This window comes from Nematostella vectensis, chromosome 6 (genome assembly GCF_932526225.1).
Source record: "Nematostella vectensis chromosome 6, jaNemVect1.1, whole genome shotgun sequence".
In the NCBI taxonomy this organism is placed as follows: Eukaryota; Metazoa; Cnidaria; class Anthozoa; order Actiniaria; family Edwardsiidae; genus Nematostella; species Nematostella vectensis.
In genome coordinates, this window is record NC_064039.1 from 14,172,266 (window position 1) to 14,194,415 (window position 22,150).

Below are 22,150 nucleotides of genomic sequence, written 5' to 3' on the forward strand. Positions count from 1 at the left end.
TTTCTTTCATGTTTTTTTCGGGCTAAATTCCTCAAAATATTCTGTTATTTGCTGTTTTGGTTCGGCTTAAAATTATTTACGCTCGTGAGCACCATGGGGAGGTATGTAGGTAATGAACCTACACATCATCGACCCTGACTCGTGTAATAGGCCCCCACTAATAGTTTTTCCACGTAATCCAGTAAGTTTGTTAGGCTTTCAACCCTCCTATTTTGGCGACATAAACTACGCAACTTCGCGTTTCGTTCAAGGGAGCACGGCAAAATTTGTTCCTATTCAACTCGCGATAATATTATTACAAAACGAAACCCCTTTGTTATGCAACGCGCCATGTGTGCGAAACACTTGTGCTGTCGGTGGCAATACTTTCCAACACTGTCTCACATTGGCCATTTGTCATTTGGAAGGGCCGTTTGTCAAGCGCTAGTGGCAAATGGTAATATAATGCAGTAGGATGTGGCATTCAGGGGCCGGAAGGGATGGTCCTATAAATCAATACATTACAGTTTTTCTAGCACTACTGTAAGTATCTGGGCTAAGGACAAAACTATGGCAACAGTTATGACAAGTAAGAGGGAGGGGTGGTCCACCATACATATAGCAGACAGTCAACACTGCAAGTACCACGGCCAAGGGATAGGACTATGTGGCAAATGGTGGATATGGCAGAAATGGTGAATATGGTGAAAAGTAAGAAGAAGGGGTGGTCCACCATACATAGCAGACAGTCAACACTGCAAGTACCATGGCCAAGGCATAGGGCTATGTGGCAAATGGTGGAAATGGTGGATATGGTGAAAAGTAAGGGGGAGGGGTGGTCCACCGTACATGGCAGATATTCTACACTGCAAGTACCACGGCCAAGGCATAGGGCTATTTGGCAAATGGTGGATTTGGTAGAAATAGTGGATATTGTGAAAAGTAAGGGGGAAATGTGGTCCCCCATACTTAGCAGATACTCGGCACGCTAAGCACCTAAGAAAAAAAGAAAAAGAAGGCCCTTCTAATAAGGCAATAATGGTAACACGATAGTTTGGATCATAAATATTTCCCGGTATAGGTGTGACGGCTCGTAAACGTGCCTAGAACAATAACTAGGAAATACTAATAAGTCGCGACGAACAAAACGGCGGAAACCACCTAAATGGCAGAAACCACAGTCCTAAGTAATAAAATACTTTTTAGAAAACATTTTTATTAGCAAGTATTCTAGTATTTTTCACATTTATGGTGTATTAAGCTTATCAGCGAGAAATACGTCAAATCTATTAGATTTATTCGGGTATAAAAAGTGTTAAAGAAGTTCGTTAATGTTGCTAACTCTATTCCAGGAGACAACTGGCCACCTCAGTTCCTACGGTTACTCAGTTACTCAGATACTTCCCTCTGCCGGCAAAACACGCCAAGAATAAGCATTTCCCTGTACCTGTATAGGTGCTCGTGCGTGGAACAGTAAACTAGGAAATACTGATAGGTCAAGGCGAACAAAAAGGCGGAAATAGCCGAAATGACGGAAACCGAAAATAATGTTTTCGGCAAGGGCTCTTGTATTTTTTATTTGCTTTACTTGCATACACCAGCGAGAAATACGTAAATCCTTATAGAGGCTTTTTCGTATGAAAAAGTCATTTAGAAATCTTGCAATCCTCGAAGTACTACATCCCCTTAATAAACCGCAACTACCTGTATCCTTGATGCTAGAATGAAATTTTCGATGGTACTTGTGCAAATAAGGTGTTTTTTTTTTTCGGTTTCAAGTCACAAAACAGCGGCAAACAACAAGATGTAAATGCCAAAGCGCGGGGGTAGGGTGAGTAAAAATGCTCACGCGCAGTGGTGGGGTGGTGGTTACTAAAAATAGCCAGATTCGGAATCAAAATGGCGCGCGGGTAATACCAAAGTGTCCCTCTCTTATCTTATGCTCTCTTGCTAGTTTATATATAACTCTAAAGGCCTGGTTAAACTAGGCGACATGTAGCGTGCGACATATTCCCTAAATGTTTCCTAGTTTAGCCACTACCATAACATGTAGTAGTGCAACGGCAAATTTTGTAGAGCGCGACGTCCTACAACATTTCTTTGCCGCGGCTACAAGATTTGGCGCAAGCTACCATGTCTCTCTGGGTGGCTTAACTAGGACACATGCAGGCGACACGTATCGCGCCATGTATCTTTAGATTGATAGTAAAATTGCCGACGTCTCAACGAGAGGGTAAGAGTGGCAAGTGAATTTTGATAACAAAGAAAAGAAAAAGAGTTTAATGTTCAAATAGTTTTCTAAAATGAGAGAAGAAAATAACTTTTCGACCACGAAATTAAAATTAAACACATCCTTGGTTAAGACGTGCAAGAGATAGTCAAAGTGGGAGGGCTACAAACGATAGTGGAGGCAAATACTTGACTTAAAGAATAAAGTGTAAAGTGTCTTACAAAGACAAACAGAACATATGTCCACTCAAGATGAAAGCGAATTGCAAAACGTCTTGTAACACTCCTTGCATTATCTTAACAATACTCGTGCTCTCGTGCTATATACTCGTTCTACCTAAATCTTGGTCTGTGTGATTTAAGTTATGGTGCACAACCTTCTTCCAGGGGTACCATAACCTGTCCCTTAGAGGGGCCCTTGTACCTATCAGCCCCGCCCTGCGACACCCACGGGCGAGGACCCCCTTTGTGACCAACCATCCACCACGAGGCCCTGTCTTCCGGCCACAGAGGGCTGACACCTCCGATACTCTGGATCGCCTGGTGCGCTGCCGCGCCGGTGGATCCAGCTGTGTCTTTCACGGCAATCATGATCACGGTGTTGCTAGGCAAACTTTCGATGTAGGCAGCCATTTCTATCGGAGCTGTCAAGGACGACGGGTGCGAGTCAAAAGCAGCTCGACTTATGAATGAACCGTTGGTTGAAAACGCCACGATGTTATGCCCTCTTTTCTATGGAAAAAGTGTTGGTAACATTATAAAATTCCCTTTTTATGCAATTATGATGCCTGATGAAAGATTTTCTTTTGTCGGCCATCTTAGATTCTAATAGCTTATGGCGCAAGCCTCAACGGCCGAAAAAAAAATTACAACACAATAACAGAAACAAGAGCCCCAAAGTGAGCTTTCTTTATCGGAAATGACCAATTCATTATTTGTTGGAGGTCAAATATCAGACTGACTAGACTATAAGTTTATACATACATTTAGGGAGTAATCTTTGCCATCAACAAAAATCCGAGAATTTCCGGTTCTTGATGTTTTGGCCGGATCATCATAGCACTCGGAAATGACGGAGACATTGAGATGCCCTGTTAAAAGAGATGAGATGTTAACAAGAGAAGAAAAAAACGTGATGCACACGCATTTGTGAGAAATTTTAGTCAAAGTGTAAGGCCGAGACGTCATGAATGTGTGAGTTTTTTTTGCCAGTGTACATAAGGCGTGGCTAGTTTTTGTGGTGTAAGTGATCAACCTCGTGCGTGCCTAGGGTCTTCTGGGTAATTTTCAACTAGACGCCATATTGAAAATTACCCAGAAGACCCTGGGGACGAGGTTGGTAAGTGATTGGGTTTGAGGAAAAAGATCAAATGCGGGCTCTGGATCTGCGAGCATACACCATAATTTAATTTTGATACGCAGAAAATATAAACTGAGATGAGCTAAGATCCCTAGGTTTCAGGGGCGGATCTAGCTTTTTGCCAGGGGGGGGGGGGGGGCTGACCCAAAAATGTTTCGGCATTATTTTATCTTTGTAACGATTTTGGAATGAACAGGCACAATCAAAACAATAAAATAAGTCAGCCCAAGGGGGAGGGTTTAACCCCCCCCCCTCTAGATCCGCTACTGGGTTTCCTGTTCTCGGAGCCAGTGCTGAATAACGTATGCGCATGCGCGTGCTTTGGCGAAAACAAACAAAATCGAAGTGCTGAATCATTCGAGTGAAGGTACGAAAGGCTTACTTCAGTCGCTGTTTTGACTAACTGTACAGCATTAAAACCATACTGTACAAAAGATGACAGATTTGTTTGATCATGAGTGAGTCATAAAGAGCACCGTCGTTCTCGGAGATGATCTGTGAGGCGATGCTGGGTCTAAGATTAGCTTTCTATTGATGTCACACCAGGGCCGTAGAAGGGATGGGGCAACATGGGCACGTGCCACCCCCTCTGTTTCAAAATGTGCCCCCGTAATGTTTTCTTTATGTATCTGTGCACCCCTACCCCCCACCCCTCCCCCAATATTTCTTGAAATTTTCTAAAACCTCCAGGAAACCCGGTAAGTATGCCTGGTGGAAGAGGCTGGCTCTAGAGCCTAGGTTCCTTCTTTACTCACGGTTGCGAGGTTTGCAGGCTTCACAGGAAGTAGCTCCAGAAATCTGGTAATAGGTAAAGGACAAATTATTTTTCAAAGGGTAGCTCGAATTATGAAACTACACCAAAGTTCTACAAGCCTTCAATTGTTTTTTTCAATTGTTTTTTTCTTGTAAAAGTAACATCATAATAAGTACAGGGTGAAAATGAGTGTGTGAATGAATAAATAAATGACGAAGATGAGGGTGGTTATTGAGTTCACGGAATCTCCTTTTTATTCGCCAGTCATTTAAATAGAATAGGAAATAGAGGCTATCTGCATTTTTCTGTACTAAACACGCCCGCTTATAAAAAACAACGATTTTCATAATCAGGCTGAATAGGTTCTTGTAAATTGGGTTTCCTTTTGACAAATCAGGCTGTTTCGGCTTTTATTTGGGTCTTATTTGTTTTTATACACTGAACAATAACACTAGTGACTAGTTTAAGAATGTTTGCTGACTTTAGTCAATGCTGAACACAACATATAAGCACAGGTTGTATTTAACTGCAGTACATGTCTGCAATGCACCAAACATTTATTAGAAGTATTTTTTTTTGTCTTGTCATCAACAAGTAATAGTATAAACAATATCCACAATTTCACAATTTTTGATCGTCTTTTAGATAAGAACCATTTCTTTCCAAATCCCAAATTCCTAAAAGAACTTTTCGAGTACTAAACCTACCTTTACACTGTAGTGTGTAAAATTAGCATCTTTTTCCAACGAGGCCCACTCAGTATCGAAGGTAATATCAAAAAGCTCACAAACCGATCCTTCTTTGATGCCGGATTTTAGAGCAGTTACGTTAACGTTAACAGAAATACACCAAGGCATTCTCAAACAAGCGTAGATACAACCGTCGTCACCTTTGCTCCATTGTTTCAGCATCGTTCTGTTTTGGCTTAATGACAAGGTGAGGCGACTCTGAAAATGGGGTACAAACGTATTTCCTCTACTGTTGGGTGTGGCCTCACAGCTACGAATCAATGCAACCATTTTGGCGATTATTGTGAAAAGGTAAACGCCGAGAATTAGTTCTCTTGCCATACTTCTGGGAAGTTATGACAGTCCCCAGAACTGACGATGAAATATATTTTTCATCGTTACTCTAATCAATTATTTATAATACCTTTCAGGTGCATTGTTATGTTATTTGCGCTACATTTTACATCAATAATAAATGTGAACCAAAACACTGAAGCAAACATGCAAACTAGTTTTTCTTCTTCTATCTTTTATTGTGTGATTTTGAAGGTTAAAAGTTCACAGGTACAATTACTTTTCTTACGAGGATAGGGTGAAATAGGTTCTAATAAATTAGGGTGAATGTTCACGAATCGCACTGTTTAGGCTCTTAATTGGATCTTATTTTTCTTTCTTAAACACCGAACAAAAACAGTCACAATGAGAATGGTTGCTGACTATTGCCATAATAATCAATTCTGAATAATTACAAGCCCATGTTGTATTTAACTATTGTATGCATTGCCACAGTTGTCTAAGATTAAGGGCACCAACGTTTTATTTACCTTGTTATGAGGAAGGGCTCATTTAGTCGAGGCATTTTATGATTACACCTATCATTTATTTCACCAAAAGGTTTCTCTTCACAATATTTATCAATAAAATATTTATATGTTTACAGTCTTAAGAAATCGGGGAGCATCCCGATATCTATTGAAAGGCATCTTCTTTTGTCAGCTATCTGGATTCTATAAATGGATTCGGGGGGGAAGGGGGTGAGTTATCTGATAAAAATATGACCACCCCCGAACGTGTGCCTCTCTACACACCACGGAGAAGCATAGGACACAGTGACAGACAGGTGATAGTTTTTTTGCTATTTCAGATTGAAAAACCTTCAAATCCTATCCTTTTTCCATATGAGAGCTTAAGACTGCACATCCCACCTAATTAGCAAACTCGAGGATTATTTCTTTAATCTCATTTTCTCCGGTTTTATTAACTGGGTATTAAGAGCCCCTACATAAGTTACATATGCTATAAACTAGTGTATATTACTATACATCAAGGATGTAGTGTCCTTTGAACAAATCATCAATACTTTTGAACCGATAACGGGTACACAGGGTGGGCGCGCATCCCCCATGGCCGAAATAAGTGGGCTATTTTTTATTGAAGGGTCGTCAAATACTATCACTTTTCCATATGATAGCATATGACTGCGCATCACACTTAGCACATCCTTTGTACTCTAAACGGTATATTCTGTAGGCCTCTTAGGGGAGAGGGGACTGCTCTTTCTTACTATAAACCCACCGAGTAAAGGAGGGTAGAGGTGTGTGGGGGAATGGGAGGGCGAGTAGTGTATTGTTTGGAAATAACAACAAATCACTTCACTGTACCATACTTATCACTATTGCAAAAACATTATGTACAGGAACATGTTACAAAACTCAACCCCAGATTTATGCACTATTCCACAAAGGCCTCACTTATGGATCTCCCTATACAGGTCTCAGTTGCACATGTGACCTAAAACAGGAACTGCATCAAATATATTTACAGGACAATAGAAAATAAAAATATTGATGGCAGTACTACCATTGTCCCTGGAAAGTTAGCTTCTAGATTTTGTTTCCAGATTTAAATGTCTTTTAATCCCATGTCCTGTACTATGCGATATTAAATACATATTCTGCCTAAGGTTCTCTTCAAAATTTTAGCAGCAACTATTTCACCAGGCAGCGATCGAAGTATACACTTCCCACGTATCCACCTCGCATTGCTTTCTGGACGTTTTGCTCAAATAGCCGTCGATTGGAGCGTAAAACTTCTGCCGCCTCTGCAGGGAAAGCAAGGATATGGTGGGGTAAATATTACAGTAGATATAGTACAGTAGGCTTTGTGTGATGATCCAAGGAAAACTTGAAGAGAACTGAACCACGATTTCTTAAAGGGCCGACAATATACTTTCCCTTCCTTTGGAGGATTTCTCAAAAGGAAGGACACCATCCAAAGGTAAGGAAGCAATATATAAAAACATAAATGTGAAGGTTATAGCTTTTATATAGGTCAGTAAGAAGGTAGGGGGAGGGGCACCTCTTTGACTCTACCTGGATCTGCCTCTGCTTTGAACCAATGACAGATGTTTTTAATACTAATCAATAAATGAAGTGTGATATTTGATTAAAAATATCTTATTTGCTGGCTTGAATTAGCTGATGCAAATGGATGCTTTGTGTGTATTGTGCGGGAACAGAAAACGGCACAGGACATATACCATTTAAACAAATGTCTTAGCTAGTTCTTTTATAAGCCTGTTTTACCAAGCCCTTTTCTCAAAAGGCCTTCTACTTCAAAGACATTAATAATGTCAACCTTTATTAAAATAGGTCCAGTTGTTAACAAGCTTACCTTTATTGAGTGGGTCATCTGGGTTAGGTTCCTGAAATAGAATAGATATCAATTACATACCTGTCAACTCTCCCGCATTAGGCGGGAGTCTCAAGATTTTGGACCCTTCTCCCGCGTTGAGCACCAAATCCCCCGCTTTTTAGAGATTTTTTATTGCTTCTGAATCATTATTTTGCCCATTTTCTATTAAAATACTTGAAACAATAATTCCGTTGTGTAGAGCTTTCTATACGGCAAAGGCCTGCAAGGTTAAACCCACCCCTCCCCCCCAAAAAGAATATACCCCACCCCTCCCCCCAAAAAATTCTCAAGCCTTGAGATTTTCAGAAGTTGACAGGTATGCAATTATGGACAGCAAAATGTCCCCTAAATTCTTTTGAAAGCTTGCTCATTCAAGTCTTGCTCAAATGCTTGTTAAAAAATGAAATTTTCCTCTCTTTTATGAAATACATAACATAAATGAAACAGAGATTATGGAACTTAAAAGTGACACACACAAAAAAACACATTAATAGCCCTACTTTCAGCTTAATAATTTGAAATAATTGGTACAGTAATCTATACTTACAAGAAAGAGGTATTGTAATCCATATATGATAGAGTTGATGGTCAAAACTGGTTTCCAGTCTTCCCTGCAAGAAATGAAAGAAATAAAAAGTTAGATCCTTCTATTTAAATACTCTGCACTAAAAGACATATTTAATTCCTGAAACACTACATAATAATATGTAATAGTATACCTTAAGATGTTTAAGCAGATGTTTCCTTCCAGGTCAATGTTTGGGTGGTAAACCTGAGTAAAATTTAGACAAGTTAAAGCAATACAACACTAAGCCAGCCCAATTTTGACCCTTTTTATAAGAAAAAAGGCTCAGTGCACTCATGGTTTATATCAGAAGTCCTGTATGTTGTAGTCAAGATAAAATACTGTAACCTCACAAACAAATGAGTGTACATGTTCATACAGTAGTCAGAGAGCTGGTAAAAGCACATGGAAAATTTGGCTAGGGCAACAATGACAACAAAAGATTTGATAATCATGATACAGTAGTGTATGCTTGTATTTCACCTTTGTTTCACACTTCACTTTTGGGGCATCATGGGGATATCCTGCACCAACCTATAAATAAGATATGAGCACAATAAAAGAGATGAAAATATGATAACAATCAAAATGATGAAGATGTCAACATAGCCAAAGTCATTTTGATATGATTAGCTATCCAAAAACATGTTACCCTGTTATACCAATCTTGAACAGATAATGGCCCAGTGCTGGGTTGTAAAGCATGACCTCGAGTTGCAGTTATCAGGGAGTGTTCACATAACCCTAATACCATACTATAAAACAACCTCCAGCTTGGTTTTGATTCCAAATACAGGGTCAGGATTTTTCTTTATCATACAGAGAACTCCTGAGCATTGCCATAATCAAGGAAAGAATGGGGAGTATTATTTGGTTGGAAGATCAAACATGGTTCACTGAATTAGCATACTTTATACATTGTGCATATCTCTAGAGAACCACATTTTCATAGACAGTTAACAAATTTAACAAATTAAACCATACTCTGATAACAGTTTTAAATAGTTGCTTTACAGCTCTATATTGTTTGTAGTTGAGTTTTGAGCTGTCATCAAAAGGCATTCATACAGAAATAAATAGAGGATATGGTCGAGTGGAGATACAAATTTTATCTTATTTCTTCTTTTTGTGTTGATATTATCTTTAACAAGTGATAGATAATAGTGGTATGAGAAAATAAAAATTCATCTGTAAGCGACCATGTAATCATATTATGTTTATTATATAAAATCTCATAAGAAATATTTCAGATGCCTATGAAAATACTGAAAACCTCATTGGTTAAAAAATGTTATCACAACTTGTGTTGATAAATATGATACAGTATCAGCACTGGTAGCAGTAGCAACATCAGTTTTATCATTTTGATATCACATATAGTAGTATCATATTCTACTTTATATCATAAAAGAATTATTTTTTTATTGTTTAAAAAAGTCTGCTGTCTAGTACATACCTTGAAACTAAATATAAACCTTCCATTTTTGTAGAATCCCTGTCAGAACATAGAAAATTGTTTATGTTTTTGATGACTAAGTACCCATACTGACCTAGGAAAGAAGGGGAGAAGAGGAGGGGATTTTTCTCTATAGTTGAAAAAAAATAGTTTTTTTTTGTCTGAGAGACAGTTTAGCCATTAGGTTTGACTTTAAAACATTTAAGGGCCTATGGTACTTGTTGCTACGAAACTCAGTTGCTACGAAATTGAAAAGCACTACATTTGGTTAAAAAGACTAAAATCGCTGCGCGTCTTCCAACTTTGGTTCCGTGGCCCAGTGGTTAGCACCTTTGACTTGTAAGCAAGCTCTCCTGGTTCAATCCCCGTTCGAGTCCTGTTTTTATTTTTATTTTCTCCGAAACTCCAGTTCTAATTTTCTTTGTTCCTTTTTTCCAAGAGTTTAAAATAATCACTACCGTAAATATTATTCCAGAATATGGTAGTATTCAATGTAGGGACTCAGTTAATGTAAAAATCATATTTTCGGTATTTCTGTCCACACGAAACTGTTCCGTAACCTTAAGTTGGAAAAAAACATTACAGCGCAACCAGTAAAACCGTGATCACCTAAAATATGTGTGGAATGTTTATTGTCTTCTGATGAATCAGACGCGAGAATTTAGACACTGAGACTTGTTGAGACATTATTTCTAGTTGACTGTTTGAATATCTTGCGAGTGATTGGCTGGAACAAACATTCCATACATATTTCCGGTGTTCACAGTTTTCTCGCTTTCGCTGTAACCCAATCATAGAAAGTTTGATCAAGTTTTTAATTCATTAGTTGGTAGCATGACCATAAAAACACAGTACCCTGATTTACTGGATAGCTGTGAGAGTATGATTGGTCAACATTCTGAAAGTTGCTTCCAGTGTCCTTGTAACTTGGTTTTAAAAATAAACACACAATAGTTTACACTACTGTACATACCTCATCCGGTGTTATAATAAGCTTGAAATTCAGAAAGTCATCCTCATCAGGAAAATCTGTTACACATGTTTTTGGTAAGCTAAGCTCTGCAATATCTGGAAACCAAGAAATACACCTGTTAATTGGCCATGGCAGTCAATTCTTTTCCTTTACTGTTATTGTAATCAAGGCCTCTCCTCCTAAGTGGGAGTAGAGGCGCTTGCAACTGTTGATTTCCCAAAACAAAAAAATTCTACACCAACAAAGTTGAAAGAAATAAATTTAATATTTTGGTTGCATCAAATGAACTGTTATTAAAACTAATGGAAGGAAATGGAAGTAAAATAGTACTTTTAAAGTAGTACTTGTCCCGCCATCAGAAAGGCCTTGCTTTGGAATGTGATTGGTCAAGGCCATATTGAGTGACAGTACTACAGCAAAAGGCAAATAGTGTCGTAGATTATATATAATAATATTGGGTTAGCTGCCATTAGAAAGTTTCAAGTTAAATTGGTTATTTAGTATAAAAAGAAGCTCTCATGCCTCTCCTTTAATTTGTTATATACATTATAGCTTGGGAAGGGATTAGAAGTACAAAAATTGAGTCTTGTATGGGACACTGCCGAATCAATGCTCTTGTTAACATATAATAACACAAAAATGAATATTTGTATATGAAACATATACACTGTATTAAGAAACAATATATAATCTACGAAAGAAAGTGATCGGATTCAGATGGATTTCATTTCCTTAACGTGAGTTACATTTTATAGTAACATCAAGAGAATATCAACTATTATGAATAGTCTTCAAACATCATGTTTTTAATCTTAAAGATAGAAGGAAATGTCGATTCTTAATTACATAATAACAAATATATAAATGAAGCCTGTTTTCAGAAGTCCACATGAAAAAATAATTCTTCAAGCACCAGCAATCCTTCTTGATTGCCAGTGAAGTCAAGAACTGTAGCCTCATCAACAAACAAGTACTAATGTTTCTTCGTTACGTCATAATACCAATACTAAATTAAAAAGATGGCGTGTTTTGCTGAAACATGATATGTGAATAACGAAGGAACCATGGCCTTTCTAAATAATTTTCCTCCAATCGACATAAATACGAATAACAGACACACGACTTTCAAACGAATGTATAAAAAATCTTGTCACGTCAATCCACCGCACCTTTTTGTATCCTTAACTGAGCTGCTGAAGCCCTCTTTGTCCCGGATTTTGCACCTTCTCCCTCCTTCTTTTGCTGTTTAAGTGAAAATAGCTTAATCATGACTCTAGCTACCCTCTAAATTACTTGAAAATGCCCTGAATAGCTTCAATATATTGCTGAACATGGAAGGACACTGAACTTTCTGAATTTCCACTCGGGGCCGGTTAAGAGAAGCAATCTGATTGGTTGGTGCTTTTCGGATTGTCTTCGGACCTTCCGAAGAAGTTCTAATGAAACAAAAAGAAACACAATCATTTCAATCAACGACAAAATTTGGGCAAAAAATACCAAGGAAAAATATTTAAAGAGTAAAAAAAAATTATGAAAAGAGATGTATATCAGTAATCAATGGACAGAGTAAACGATCCATATCTAGAACAGGTTCTGATCGATATAACTTCGTAAATTATCGAGTGCTTATTGACTTTGAACAACAGGAAGTGAGGTTCCGTTATAATAATTTTCGATTTAGCAAAGTTATCTCTAGTAGGGTCAAGCCCCTGAAAGAGGTCATGCTTTCCATAGTTTCTAGCGTATGTATTCCACTTAAAGATGTGTGCTGTTTTAAACAGCGCACCAACAGGAAGTGTACATTTACGATGCACCGGAAGTCGGAACTTTTTTTGCGCGGGAACCTCTGCGCGGGAACAGTGAGGATGGGCGCGTAGCGTGTGACTGTTTTCCCGCTCAAATTTAATTTTTCGATGTTTTTTTTCGTTAGTGTATCTTGCAGCCATGAATACTATGAGATATTAAAGTGAAAAGCTAGAAAACAAGGAGAAAGCGCCCACAAACTTATATTCATAGAAACAAGAAGATAAGTGGAAGGAAAGGAAAAAGTAAGTTATAAAACGTTTCGTACTGCAGCCTTGGCTCAAGTCGAAACGACTAATATTTTGATACAATTTGGTAACAAGAAAGTATGGTGACAACAACAAAAACATTTATTGATATTCAACTGGGGAAAACAAATTAAATTGCATTGTTCACAGTAAAATTATATAATAGTGCAAGTTCGAAAAACAACAACAACAGACCACACGCAAAAAAAGATGAAAACATTATTTCACAATCACGTGTGTAGATTGCATTTTTTTGAAGAATTCTTCATTGTCTCGTTTTGCATTTTATTTTGTTCACACTTTAGCTCATATTATTTCCTTTTTTTTTTTAGAAATTCTCTGAAAAAGATATGGCAGCAAACATTTGTAAATTCATGAGAAGTGTAAAGCACTACAAGACACGAAGAACAAATAACAAGAAAACACAAAATGGAGGACGGAAGGAGTTTGGTGCATTTGGAATTTTCTCATTAATTCCTCAAGAAATGTGTTTTCGTGTCTATGCAGCATTGCCACTGGTAGAACTAGGCAACCTTGCCCTGACTTCCAGGGCTTTGAGAGACTCTGTCCTCTTCTATCTTCATACCAAGCAAGGAATTGTTTCCATAGTACCAAGGCTGCTCGATGTCCCATCGAGGATAGAGGATGAGCTTAAAGGAACAGATCTTGCGGGAAAAGCAATTCAATATATGACACATTTTGGTGAGCTTGGTAAGTTGGTTGTCAGGTCAGGATGTATTCTAAAGAAGGATTGAATAGTTTAATTTTGAGCTAAAAAGCACACACGTGTAAAGGGTTTGTTCTTATTTAGCACAATGTGCGTACATCAAGCCTGATGCAATTTATTTGTGAGTGACAGTTTCCAAAGGTTTGTGGCATGGAATTAAGTTACAAGTCCACACTATTAAATTCAGCAGAATTTTTTTTAAAAACTTGTTTACAATTTTTGGCATACTTAAATGGTACTAAATTGTAATCAATAGAAAATATGTAAGAGTGAGAAAAAAAAGCTATTCTCAAACACATAACTTTGCTGATGTATGTGCTGCCTTTTTTTGTTTCCAACAAACACAAATGGTTACATTATCCCAAATACACAATTTCATTTTTCCTGGTCCACCAATGATTTAAGTTTAATCATATGTGGTTGTTACATTATACTTCTGAGCATCTGTTAAATTTGGGTTAAAAGGGTGCTGGGTCAAAATACGCCCCAGTTACATTAAAATTGTGTCATGCCCTAACTGACATACCTACCCAGTTGCACCAGTTGTAAAGAATTATCTAACATTTCACTATCCATGATAGGTATTCTGACTAAAAGAGTTAGCTGTCTTCTTTCTACAAAAGAACGTTTAAGAGAAGTAGGCATCATCCTAGACAAGGTAAGGATATCAAGCCCTCATTATACAGTCTATGTATATCTCAATTTAGTTGTCCAAGCAATAAGACATTTACAATTTCACATAAGTCACTGGTCTCATTTTTAAATATTGAGAAATACACAGTATGTGTAATGCATGTGCTAGAAATAAGGCCTGTGATAATAGATGGAGACTGCTCTCCTAATATTTTTTCTTCCTTATCCCAAATGAGCTTGAGATGTAAGGGAGATGCAGAGGAGTAAAGGTAGAGCTTCTTTTGTAAGTAACTTAACTTTCTTTTTGGTTTGAAGCTGAAAGACACACATATGGAGATATGCCTTCAATTTGGCAGTGACTTTGCCTATAGCTGTTATGGAGAGTTTCTGCATGTCTTTGTGGCTGGGTGGGAAGATGATGAAAAGCTCAGGGCATACCAAGCTATTAAAGGTGAGGGATGAGATTGTTTTGGAGATATGGCATTAATTGTGGGACATCTTATAGATAGATATATTGGAAATTATTTTTGCCTGTATTCCTTTTTTATTTTTGCAATATTTACTTCACTTTGCTGCAGTACAACTAGAGCCATAGCTAGTAAGTGTAGGTAGGTAGTTGTTGGGGCAATGGAGAAGGCCTAGCTGTTCCTCCAATAGATTCAGACTTTTATGGACATATGGGAAAAATCAAAGCTCTACACTTTGCAAAACTAAGAAAAACTAAGGATTTCCCCCATACATAATAATCTAGCTATGGCTGTAGCAATAGACTTGATGAATACCTTGAACTTCCTGTTGAGAATCTAAACATTTTTTAACAGCTGGTGCATCGTGTCTTGATGAGCGCATGCATAAGGTGTTACACACAGCGCCGGGCTCCCATCCTTGGTTCGAGCGCTACATCCGTGTCTTCTGCCGAGAGATATTTCTGGATAAGGCCTCTGATCGTCAAGAAAAGCTCTTTTGGTTAACGTCAATTCTCAAGCCATGGCCTATTGTTTGCAAAGCCCGTCTTCTCTATATCATCTATGGTCCGGTGTTTAATGAAAGTGGTAAGAGAAATGCTTAAGCTGTGAGAGGCTATGGTGGACAGCAGCAACAACAATGATTATAAGCAATATCAGCAACAAAAGCGGTAACGAAAAAAAACCCAGTTAAAACAACTTGGGAGAACGTTTTTCTTTGGCACAGAAAAAAAGGCGATGATCCTTTGGCTATCGCATATCGCGCATTTGCCCCCCCCCCCCCCTTGGTGGCCTGCGCCGGATAAAATATACTTTTATTATTTATTTTTATTAAATGAGAGGATTATTTAAGTCTTTTACACAGTTAAAAGCCCGGGGAGGATGGGGACTCCCATCAAAAAATTGTGGAAATTGTCTGCAAAATCGATTTTAACACTAAAGGATGGCATTTTGGTTGTGGTCAACAGAAATTATTACCCCTAAGAGATAGCAAACTGGGTGTGGTAGAAGGAATTTTTAACCCTAAGAGCAGAATCGAAAAAAAACGTTAAACACCCCCTTTAGAAATAGCAGTCGGTCGAATTTTATACCCTAAAAGATATCAAAATCAGAAAAATCCTTCAACATCCCCTATAAGGTATAGCAGTTCACCGCCGTCTACTCTTATTTCTGAGGAGTGTTCTCACCCCCCCCCCCCCCAGAATTAGAAGTAGAAGTATTAGTTGCTTTGATGATATCGTTAAACTGTCGTGTTTTTCAAATCTTTTCAGGATTCATTAACTGGGATATTATGACAACGTGCCCAACGTTCTACGGCGTCGAGGATGCAGTTTTGCGTGAGCTGTCAGAAGCTTTGGAGATACTGGACACCGAGCATTCTTCCAAATGGAACGAGGACGATCTTGTTAGTGTAATCGAAGAGCTCACAGGTATGATTATCAAGGCTTGCAGCGAGGATACTGAGAGGAGTTGGCGGAATGTGTGTGTGTGCGTGGGGGGGGGGGGCTGTTTGTGTGTGTGGGACTCTTTAATTGGAGCAAAAATTCCTCGAGGTTCTTGGAACTTTAATATTTTGCGCGCATTGATTTTAGTGCACCACTAATTTCTCGCCTTTTCGCAAGTTTTTACGCACAGCATTTTTTTTTCAATGTTTGGAGCAGTTTAAAGGTTCAGAAAAGAAGCTGATTCACCTCTCTGGTTTACTTTATCTTAGCAATACCCAGTGACTGGTGCCTGGAGAACATCGCAAAGATGCTGAAACTATGTGGCGATTCTATATCATTTGCTGTACTTGGAAGCAAGGCTGTAAATGGTAGAGTCCACGAGCTGTCCTACCTCGGATATTACACTGCGCAGGTAATTTATATGTTACAAGACGTTTCACAGGTTTTTAGGGCTATGGATAATCGCTATATTACTTTTCATATTTTTTATCTTGAGTGAACGGAAGGCCTAAACTTTTGTTTGTCTTTTTTAAGATGATTTATATCTTGTTTTTAGTTGATTATTTCTTTTGCCTAGTGTTTTGTTTGAACCTACTCTTATCATTTTTGTAGGATGGATAAAATTTCACAGAGATGCAAGTGGATTAAATTCTCCCTGAATTCTCTCTCAATAGGCTGCTGGTCATGACGATATGGTGAATGGAAAAGGACGCAAGATAGAGAGTTTCATGTCCCTCATCAAACGTTTGTTAGCTACAATGCCTGGCTACAAGAACAAAATATCGTTTGCAACATCCTTGTTCAACGTGTGGGAAGAGAATGTCCTCACACTAGCGGAGGAGATGCAAATCGCTGGCGCAGGTAAACTGGGTAAATGGAAAAGTTCTGAGAGCAGAGTCCAGAGTAGTAATTCACAGACCACGGGTCAATCACAGGCTTACCATCCTCCCGCTGGTACCAAAATAAAGGTCGAATGAAATCTCATAAATTCTATCGGACTCCATCTGGAAACGCGCCTTTAAAGTACAGTCAGAGTCACATAACCATAACCTTGTTTTACACTCTTATAGTTAAGCATGTAGACATGTATATAAGGGGTGGCATGGGCTCAACGATGTTAACACACAATTCCGGTGTTGAAGATGCGGAACACTTAAGGTTGGTTCTCACTTAGACATAAGCGCAAGTGCAGCGCACGTAATTTTCAGATTCTCACTGGAACGCAAGCGCAAGAGCAAGCGCAATTGCTTGATTTTCTTGCGCTTGTGTTTGACCGATTCTCACTTGTGTTGCGCTTCCGCTTGCGCTTCCGTTTTTAAAAAAATAATATTTGTCTCTTTAGGTCGTGATGAATCGCCGGAAGAACAAGAACAAGCTCTCATATCCACCGTGCATAGTCTTTCTCGGGTGGCGGCATTCTTGCTAAAAGACTCTATACTTTAGTGCACATATTTTGGTTGTGTATGTACAATTCTTTCCATCGGGAGGATAGTCTCGTCCGCGCTAGTTGTAATGGTTCTTTCTCAGCAATATGTGAATTTATTTCTGATATTTTATGATCTTGAAGGTATTTATATTATGCAAACCTATCTTATTATCTTTGAAAGTTGAACAACAACAACATGCAGTTGACCGTTATGTAGGGACGTTAGCTCTATTATACTCGCCCTTGCTTCGAGAACGAATTCCCCGGTTTTATCAGGGTCATAAAACTCTCGGTATTTTTTTTGAAAATTTAACCCTATCCCCCCTTTGTATATTTTAAGTAGTACGGTACCGGATGCTGACGGACCCCCTCCCCCCGCATTTTTATGTCAAGTGACCCGGATGATGTCGTCCTTGTTATTTACATTCTGCAATTTTATACAATACACCAAAAACTGGAATTCGACTCTGCCAAATTTTTGTTTTTAATAAGACTTCTTCAGGGCAGACCCTTCCAGTTTTTGGTGTATTGTATTCATTGTTCTGGTACGAGATCGCTACAGTTTGGGCTTTTTGATTCTATCAGCAATTTTATACAGTATATATAACCTATTCTATCTATATCACAACCACAAGACATATATCTATGTCTTGTGGCTGTGAAGAAAGAATGTGTAAATTATTATAATTATTATTTGTATTTTTCCTTACAAAATAAAATGAAAATTAATGGTTGCATTGGGAATAAATGTCATGATGCCGTAAAATCTGAAATTTAGTTCGCAAATCATATACAACTTACAGGCTACAGAAAAAGGGATTTTTCGTCTTGTTTTACTTCTTCATTTATCCCCCCCCCCCCCCCCCCCCCCGACATCAGTAAATCACTCAATTCCAGAGTTGAATTCCAGAGCATGAAATCGTGTTGGCATGAACAGATGAAAGCGTATACAGGGAAAGATAAAATAAGAAAAATGCGTTTTTTATAATTCATTTTTATCATGCTTCGTTTCTTTGTTTCTACAGAAATTAAGTAAAAAATATTAGAAAATGGCATAGAATAAAAAATCGAAATGTTACTATCCCAATTAAGATGCGTCAGCATTCAGGAAATTTAAAGCAAAATCGAGAGAATCCCGACAAAATCTTGATATGTGGATACTGTGAGTCTGGCGACTGGAAAATACTGCAATCAAGGAATGCACTTTCTCTCTTCGATATTTTTTATGTTTATTCTTTTTATTCTAAAAGGTTTATCAGACACAAAGAGCTTTTTCAAAATATATATTTTTAACTCTTATCTTTATCAGAAAATGTAACCTCAATGTAACCTCATCAACCACAGGAAGTCCCTCTTGATAAGGGGAGGACTGGATTAAGGGGAGGGGTCATATTTTATTTGCGCGGTCACCTAGCTCTATATTTTTTGTGTATCGTACATCCGGTTCTTTCGCAAGGCCCATAAAAAGCGGAAAGACGCATGCATTTAGACGAACACGATTACCCTTAGGTGATTTTCCACGTTTGTGATTAAATATCTGCCTTGGGGCTCAAAGATGGGAGCTAGCACCTCCAAATCTCCTTCTCCACTCGAACCTCAAGACGACTTCACGAAGATTGACAACTATACTGGAAGTTATAAGGATGGCAAGAGGCACGGATATGGGGTGTATTATTTTGCAAATGGGGATATTTATGACGGCCAGTGGAGGAAGGGACGAAAGGAAGGCTATGGAAAATATGTATTCGCTAAGGGAGAAAGGTACAGACATATCTATGTTGTTTTGGATATGGACTGTTAATCAAGTAAATCATCGAATGCATGACTTGACAGCTAGGCGAGTGAAATACTTCTTGGGCAGTTATTAGCCGTTCTGTTAGCAATTAAAATATTTGGGTGAATATTATTCGTGAAATGTGCTGCATTTTGTCTGAAATATTAACTTGAAGGTGGAATACATAAAAGTACATAGTTTTATTACCATACCACGGTACATGTATAATTATTTATTTATGACCTACAAATTGAGCACTTTAATAATACGTAGTCGTGGCTTTGTGTACGTAATTTGAATGTCATCATACCTGTCACTTGAGTCTTTGTGGATAATTTTTAATTAATTTTTAGATTTTATTTATTTATTATTTTTGTTATATTTATTGACAAATTATTAAACAGGACATAGCCTGTTTGAAAGCTGAATGAGGGCCTTTACGATAAAAGTGTTGGTTATTGATTTATTAATGTGTGTATGTCTTTTTTTTTCAACAGTAATATTGGCTGGTTTTACAGGGATGAATATGTTGGCAAAGAGCCAAATAAAAAGCTTAGACGGAAAATGAAAAAGAGAAATATGTCTATTGATGAGGAGGGACCAGATCCGATACCTAGGGAGTGAGTAATCCCTTAGTGACCTTACACCAGACACATAGCACAGTACTTTTATCTTTCTTCTCTAGAATTACATCTGATCATGTTTCACATTTAGTGAAGATGACAGTAAGGGTAGGACTGAGTGATAATGATAGTATGGGCAGGTTCAAGGATGACGTCAACTGGGGCAGGGGAGTGGCTGCCTTTCCATAAATTAGGGAGCTGCAAGGGGGAAATCCCCTAAAACTTAAGTTGCAGTAGTGGTATTGCAACAGACATTCTGCAGTAAATCTGAAAATTGTAGAATTCCAACGGCCTTCAAATTCTAAACATTTTCCTTAGTTAGCCTTGTTACCTCTTCTTTTGCCTCTCAGTTTCTACTTTTTTTTCAGCAGTTCATGAGATGAATATAAATTTTAAAAAGACAGTTCTTGAAAATTGCAAATCAATGGCCTGTTGTTTTTCTAAAAAAATGGTCTAAAGGACTAAAAGAGCCTGGGGCAAGCACACAGGACACCTGGGTCGTTCTAAAATGATAGGGTCTGGACCTAATTTTTCAAAATGGCTGCTAAATCATAGTAAACACAAATTCCTGCAGAGTGTTCAAAAAAATATTTTATTTGAGTGAGTCTCTGGAAAAAAAATTCTTCATGACTAAAGCCAAGGCAAGGTAAACATGAGAATATCCTTCACAGCTGTGAAAACATGGCTTCCTGGATATGATATTTAATTGGACTTGTTAAGGTACAGGGGCGGCGGAAGGGGAGGGGCAGGGGGGTCAGCCCCCCACTCTTAAAAGTGAGGGGGCAGCACCCCCCCCACTTTTCTGAGCGGATGTTTCTTTTTATATGAACGTTTTTTTAAACCAACAACGGGTTTCAAGCAGTGCATATGCAACCATGAACAAATTTGTTGAACAGTTTAAAATCCTGTGCATAAAAAGGTTACCCCCCCCCCCCCCAACTTCCTCCCCCCCAACTTATGGGACTGCTCAGCCGCCCCTGAAGTAGCCAACACACAACCCCCACCCCAAATCTTAGGCCTGGTCTTGGCCCTTCTTGTGTGGCTCAGCTCCATTATAAACACTGGCACAGCCTCTCTTGTTGTGGACCCCCACCTGATTTCTTACACACTTTTTTTTATTAAACTTTGAGATTTTTATCCTATACATTTCAGCTCTTCTCTTGTCCACACGGAAACTACAAACATCCAAGGTGCTGACTCTGATAAAGAAGATGATTCCATTCCCAAATTGAAAGACCCTACTGGACTAGATTTTCGTAGAGCAGAGAGTGTAAGGCGGCAAAAGTTCTACAGAGCAAAATACAATATCCCAGATAAAAACTCACCTGGAAATGGATGTGAGGCAAGAGACTCAGTACGTGCAAAATGGGGCCTATCTCGTAGCAAACCAAACTCCAATGCTTCATTCAAGGACAAAAGCAAAACCTATGCTAAAGACCCGAAATTACTTACAGCAGAGGAAGAAGCGGAGGAACGTCGCAAAAGCAAAAGGTTACGCGAGTCAATTAGAGCAAAATACAAATTGCGTTCATAAATACTTATAAAAGATTCCTCAGTTAGCTTCCCTTTAGGGCAATTACTGGTGTGTACCTAGGATTTACTAAGGTCGTGGCAATATAACATATATTCCATATTCACAAGCTCCATAATTTGTCAGTTCTTCCATAAGAAAATATCACTTTTTGGTTGTAAGGGCACAATACAAAGACATAATAAAGCTGAGGGGCATGTCCATGCCCACTACTGGTCATTTCTTTAGAAGTGAAGCAGGAAAAGAAAACTTGGAAGTGGGGACATAGCTCCGCTTGCCCCTACAGGTGTCACAACCCTGAATGAAGGGTGCAAGTCCCCTGGGACCACTACTTGCCTAACTTGTCATGCCAGTTTGATGAAATTCTTTGAAATCTTAGATAATATAAATATTTGTTGTCCATATCTTTAGGGTGCAGCATTATAATAAATAAAATCTTAAAGGATTATATTTTTAGATGAGCTTTTTGTTGTGTATTCCTGACGGTTCATAAAGAAAATTATATAAAAAAGTAAATAAAAGCCCTAAATAGCCTGCGTTGACAGCCAAACTTTATTACCCCAGCATTAAAAATTGTGCACAATTATTAGGATTGGCTAATTGTCCCAAGAAATATTAATTTTCTTACCAGATTTATTTAAGCCATCTCAAATTCTCAGATTTTAGAGATTCAACTTATTCTTGTTCTTTGAAATATATAAAAGCAACTTCTTATTTTCAAAACGGCCTTCTCGCCAT

At 38.3% G+C, this 22,150-nt stretch overlaps 4 protein-coding genes across 4 annotated transcripts; 2 read left to right on the forward strand and 2 right to left on the reverse strand.

The window, feature by feature from the left end:
* Window positions 1–2,245: 2,245 nt before the first annotated feature.
* On the reverse strand, window positions 2,246–5,439 carry LOC125556786. The gene is made up of 4 exons (XM_048729283.1): window positions 5,030–5,439; window positions 4,324–4,366; window positions 3,193–3,299; window positions 2,246–2,940 (listed from the first exon to the last, which is right to left on the reverse strand). The coding sequence occupies exons 1-4, from the start codon at window positions 5,390–5,392 to the stop codon at window positions 2,572–2,574; spliced, it is 882 nt and encodes a 293-aa protein (XP_048585240.1). The 5' UTR covers window positions 5,393–5,439; the 3' UTR covers window positions 2,246–2,571.
* Window positions 5,440–6,701: 1,262 nt separating this feature from the next.
* Window positions 6,702–12,116, reverse strand: LOC5506729 (NEDD8-conjugating enzyme Ubc12). The gene is made up of 8 exons (XM_032375172.2): window positions 11,908–12,116; window positions 10,739–10,833; window positions 9,766–9,804; window positions 8,793–8,843; window positions 8,464–8,516; window positions 8,292–8,355; window positions 7,724–7,754; window positions 6,702–7,151 (listed from the first exon to the last, which is right to left on the reverse strand). The coding sequence occupies exons 1-8, from the start codon at window positions 12,005–12,007 to the stop codon at window positions 7,039–7,041; spliced, it is 546 nt and encodes a 181-aa protein (XP_032231063.1). The 5' UTR covers window positions 12,008–12,116; the 3' UTR covers window positions 6,702–7,038.
* Window positions 12,117–12,430: 314 nt separating this feature from the next.
* LOC5506730 (F-box only protein 47) lies at window positions 12,431–18,218 on the forward strand. Its single transcript, XM_001627357.3, has 9 exons — window positions 12,431–12,786; window positions 13,122–13,500; window positions 14,098–14,174; window positions 14,465–14,600; window positions 14,971–15,201; window positions 15,885–16,043; window positions 16,328–16,470; window positions 16,733–16,919; window positions 17,401–18,218. The coding sequence occupies exons 2-9, from the start codon at window positions 13,140–13,142 to the stop codon at window positions 17,499–17,501; spliced, it is 1,395 nt and encodes a 464-aa protein (XP_001627407.2). The 5' UTR covers window positions 12,431–12,786; window positions 13,122–13,139; the 3' UTR covers window positions 17,502–18,218.
* A 683-nt stretch (window positions 18,219–18,901) lies between these two features.
* On the forward strand, window positions 18,902–21,949 carry LOC5506734 (junctophilin-1). The gene is made up of 3 exons (XM_001627358.3): window positions 18,902–19,245; window positions 19,756–19,878; window positions 21,034–21,949. Exons 1-3 carry the CDS (start codon window positions 19,040–19,042, stop codon window positions 21,413–21,415), a joined length of 711 nt encoding a protein of 236 aa, XP_001627408.2. The 5' UTR covers window positions 18,902–19,039; the 3' UTR covers window positions 21,416–21,949.
* The last annotated feature ends 201 nt before the right edge of the window (window positions 21,950–22,150 follow it).

What these genes read in the sequence shown, in the direction of transcription:
- LOC5506734 (XM_001627358.3), top strand. Translation starts at nt 19,040, where the DNA reads ATGGGAGCTAGCACCTCCAAATCTCCTTCTCCACTCGAACCTCAAGAC. An exon ending in GTATTCGCTAAGGGAGAAAG is followed by an intron (nt 19,246 to 19,755) that starts GTACAGACATAT and finishes TTTTTTCAACAG; the next exon opens with TAATATTGGCTGGTTTTACA. An exon ending in CCAGATCCGATACCTAGGGA is followed by an intron (nt 19,879 to 21,033) that starts GTGAGTAATCCC and finishes TATACATTTCAG; the next exon opens with CTCTTCTCTTGTCCACACGG.
- LOC125556786 (XM_048729283.1), bottom strand. Translation starts at nt 5,392, where the DNA reads ATGGCAAGAGAACTAATTCTCGGCGTTTACCTTTTCACAATAATCGCC. An exon ending in TTACACACTACAGTGTAAAG is followed by an intron (nt 4,367 to 5,029) that starts GTAGGTTTAGTA and finishes ACCTATTACCAG; the next exon opens with ATTTCTGGAGCTACTTCCTG. An exon ending in AGCCTGCAAACCTCGCAACC is followed by an intron (nt 3,300 to 4,323) that starts GTGAGTAAAGAA and finishes CTCTTTTAACAG; the next exon opens with GGCATCTCAATGTCTCCGTC.
- LOC5506729 (XM_032375172.2), bottom strand. Translation starts at nt 12,007, where the DNA reads ATGATTAAGCTATTTTCACTTAAACAGCAAAAGAAGGAGGGAGAAGGT. An exon ending in TCAGTTAAGGATACAAAAAG is followed by an intron (nt 10,834 to 11,907) that starts GTGCGGTGGATT and finishes CTTGGTTTCCAG; the next exon opens with ATATTGCAGAGCTTAGCTTA. An exon ending in ATCTGCTTAAACATCTTAAG is followed by an intron (nt 8,356 to 8,463) that starts GTATACTATTAC and finishes CATTTCTTGCAG; the next exon opens with GGAAGACTGGAAACCAGTTT.
- LOC5506730 (XM_001627357.3), top strand. Translation starts at nt 13,140, where the DNA reads ATGGCAGCAAACATTTGTAAATTCATGAGAAGTGTAAAGCACTACAAG. An exon ending in TCCGGTGTTTAATGAAAGTG is followed by an intron (nt 15,202 to 15,884) that starts GTAAGAGAAATG and finishes AAATCTTTTCAG; the next exon opens with GATTCATTAACTGGGATATT. An exon ending in TGTAATCGAAGAGCTCACAG is followed by an intron (nt 16,044 to 16,327) that starts GTATGATTATCA and finishes ACTTTATCTTAG; the next exon opens with CAATACCCAGTGACTGGTGC.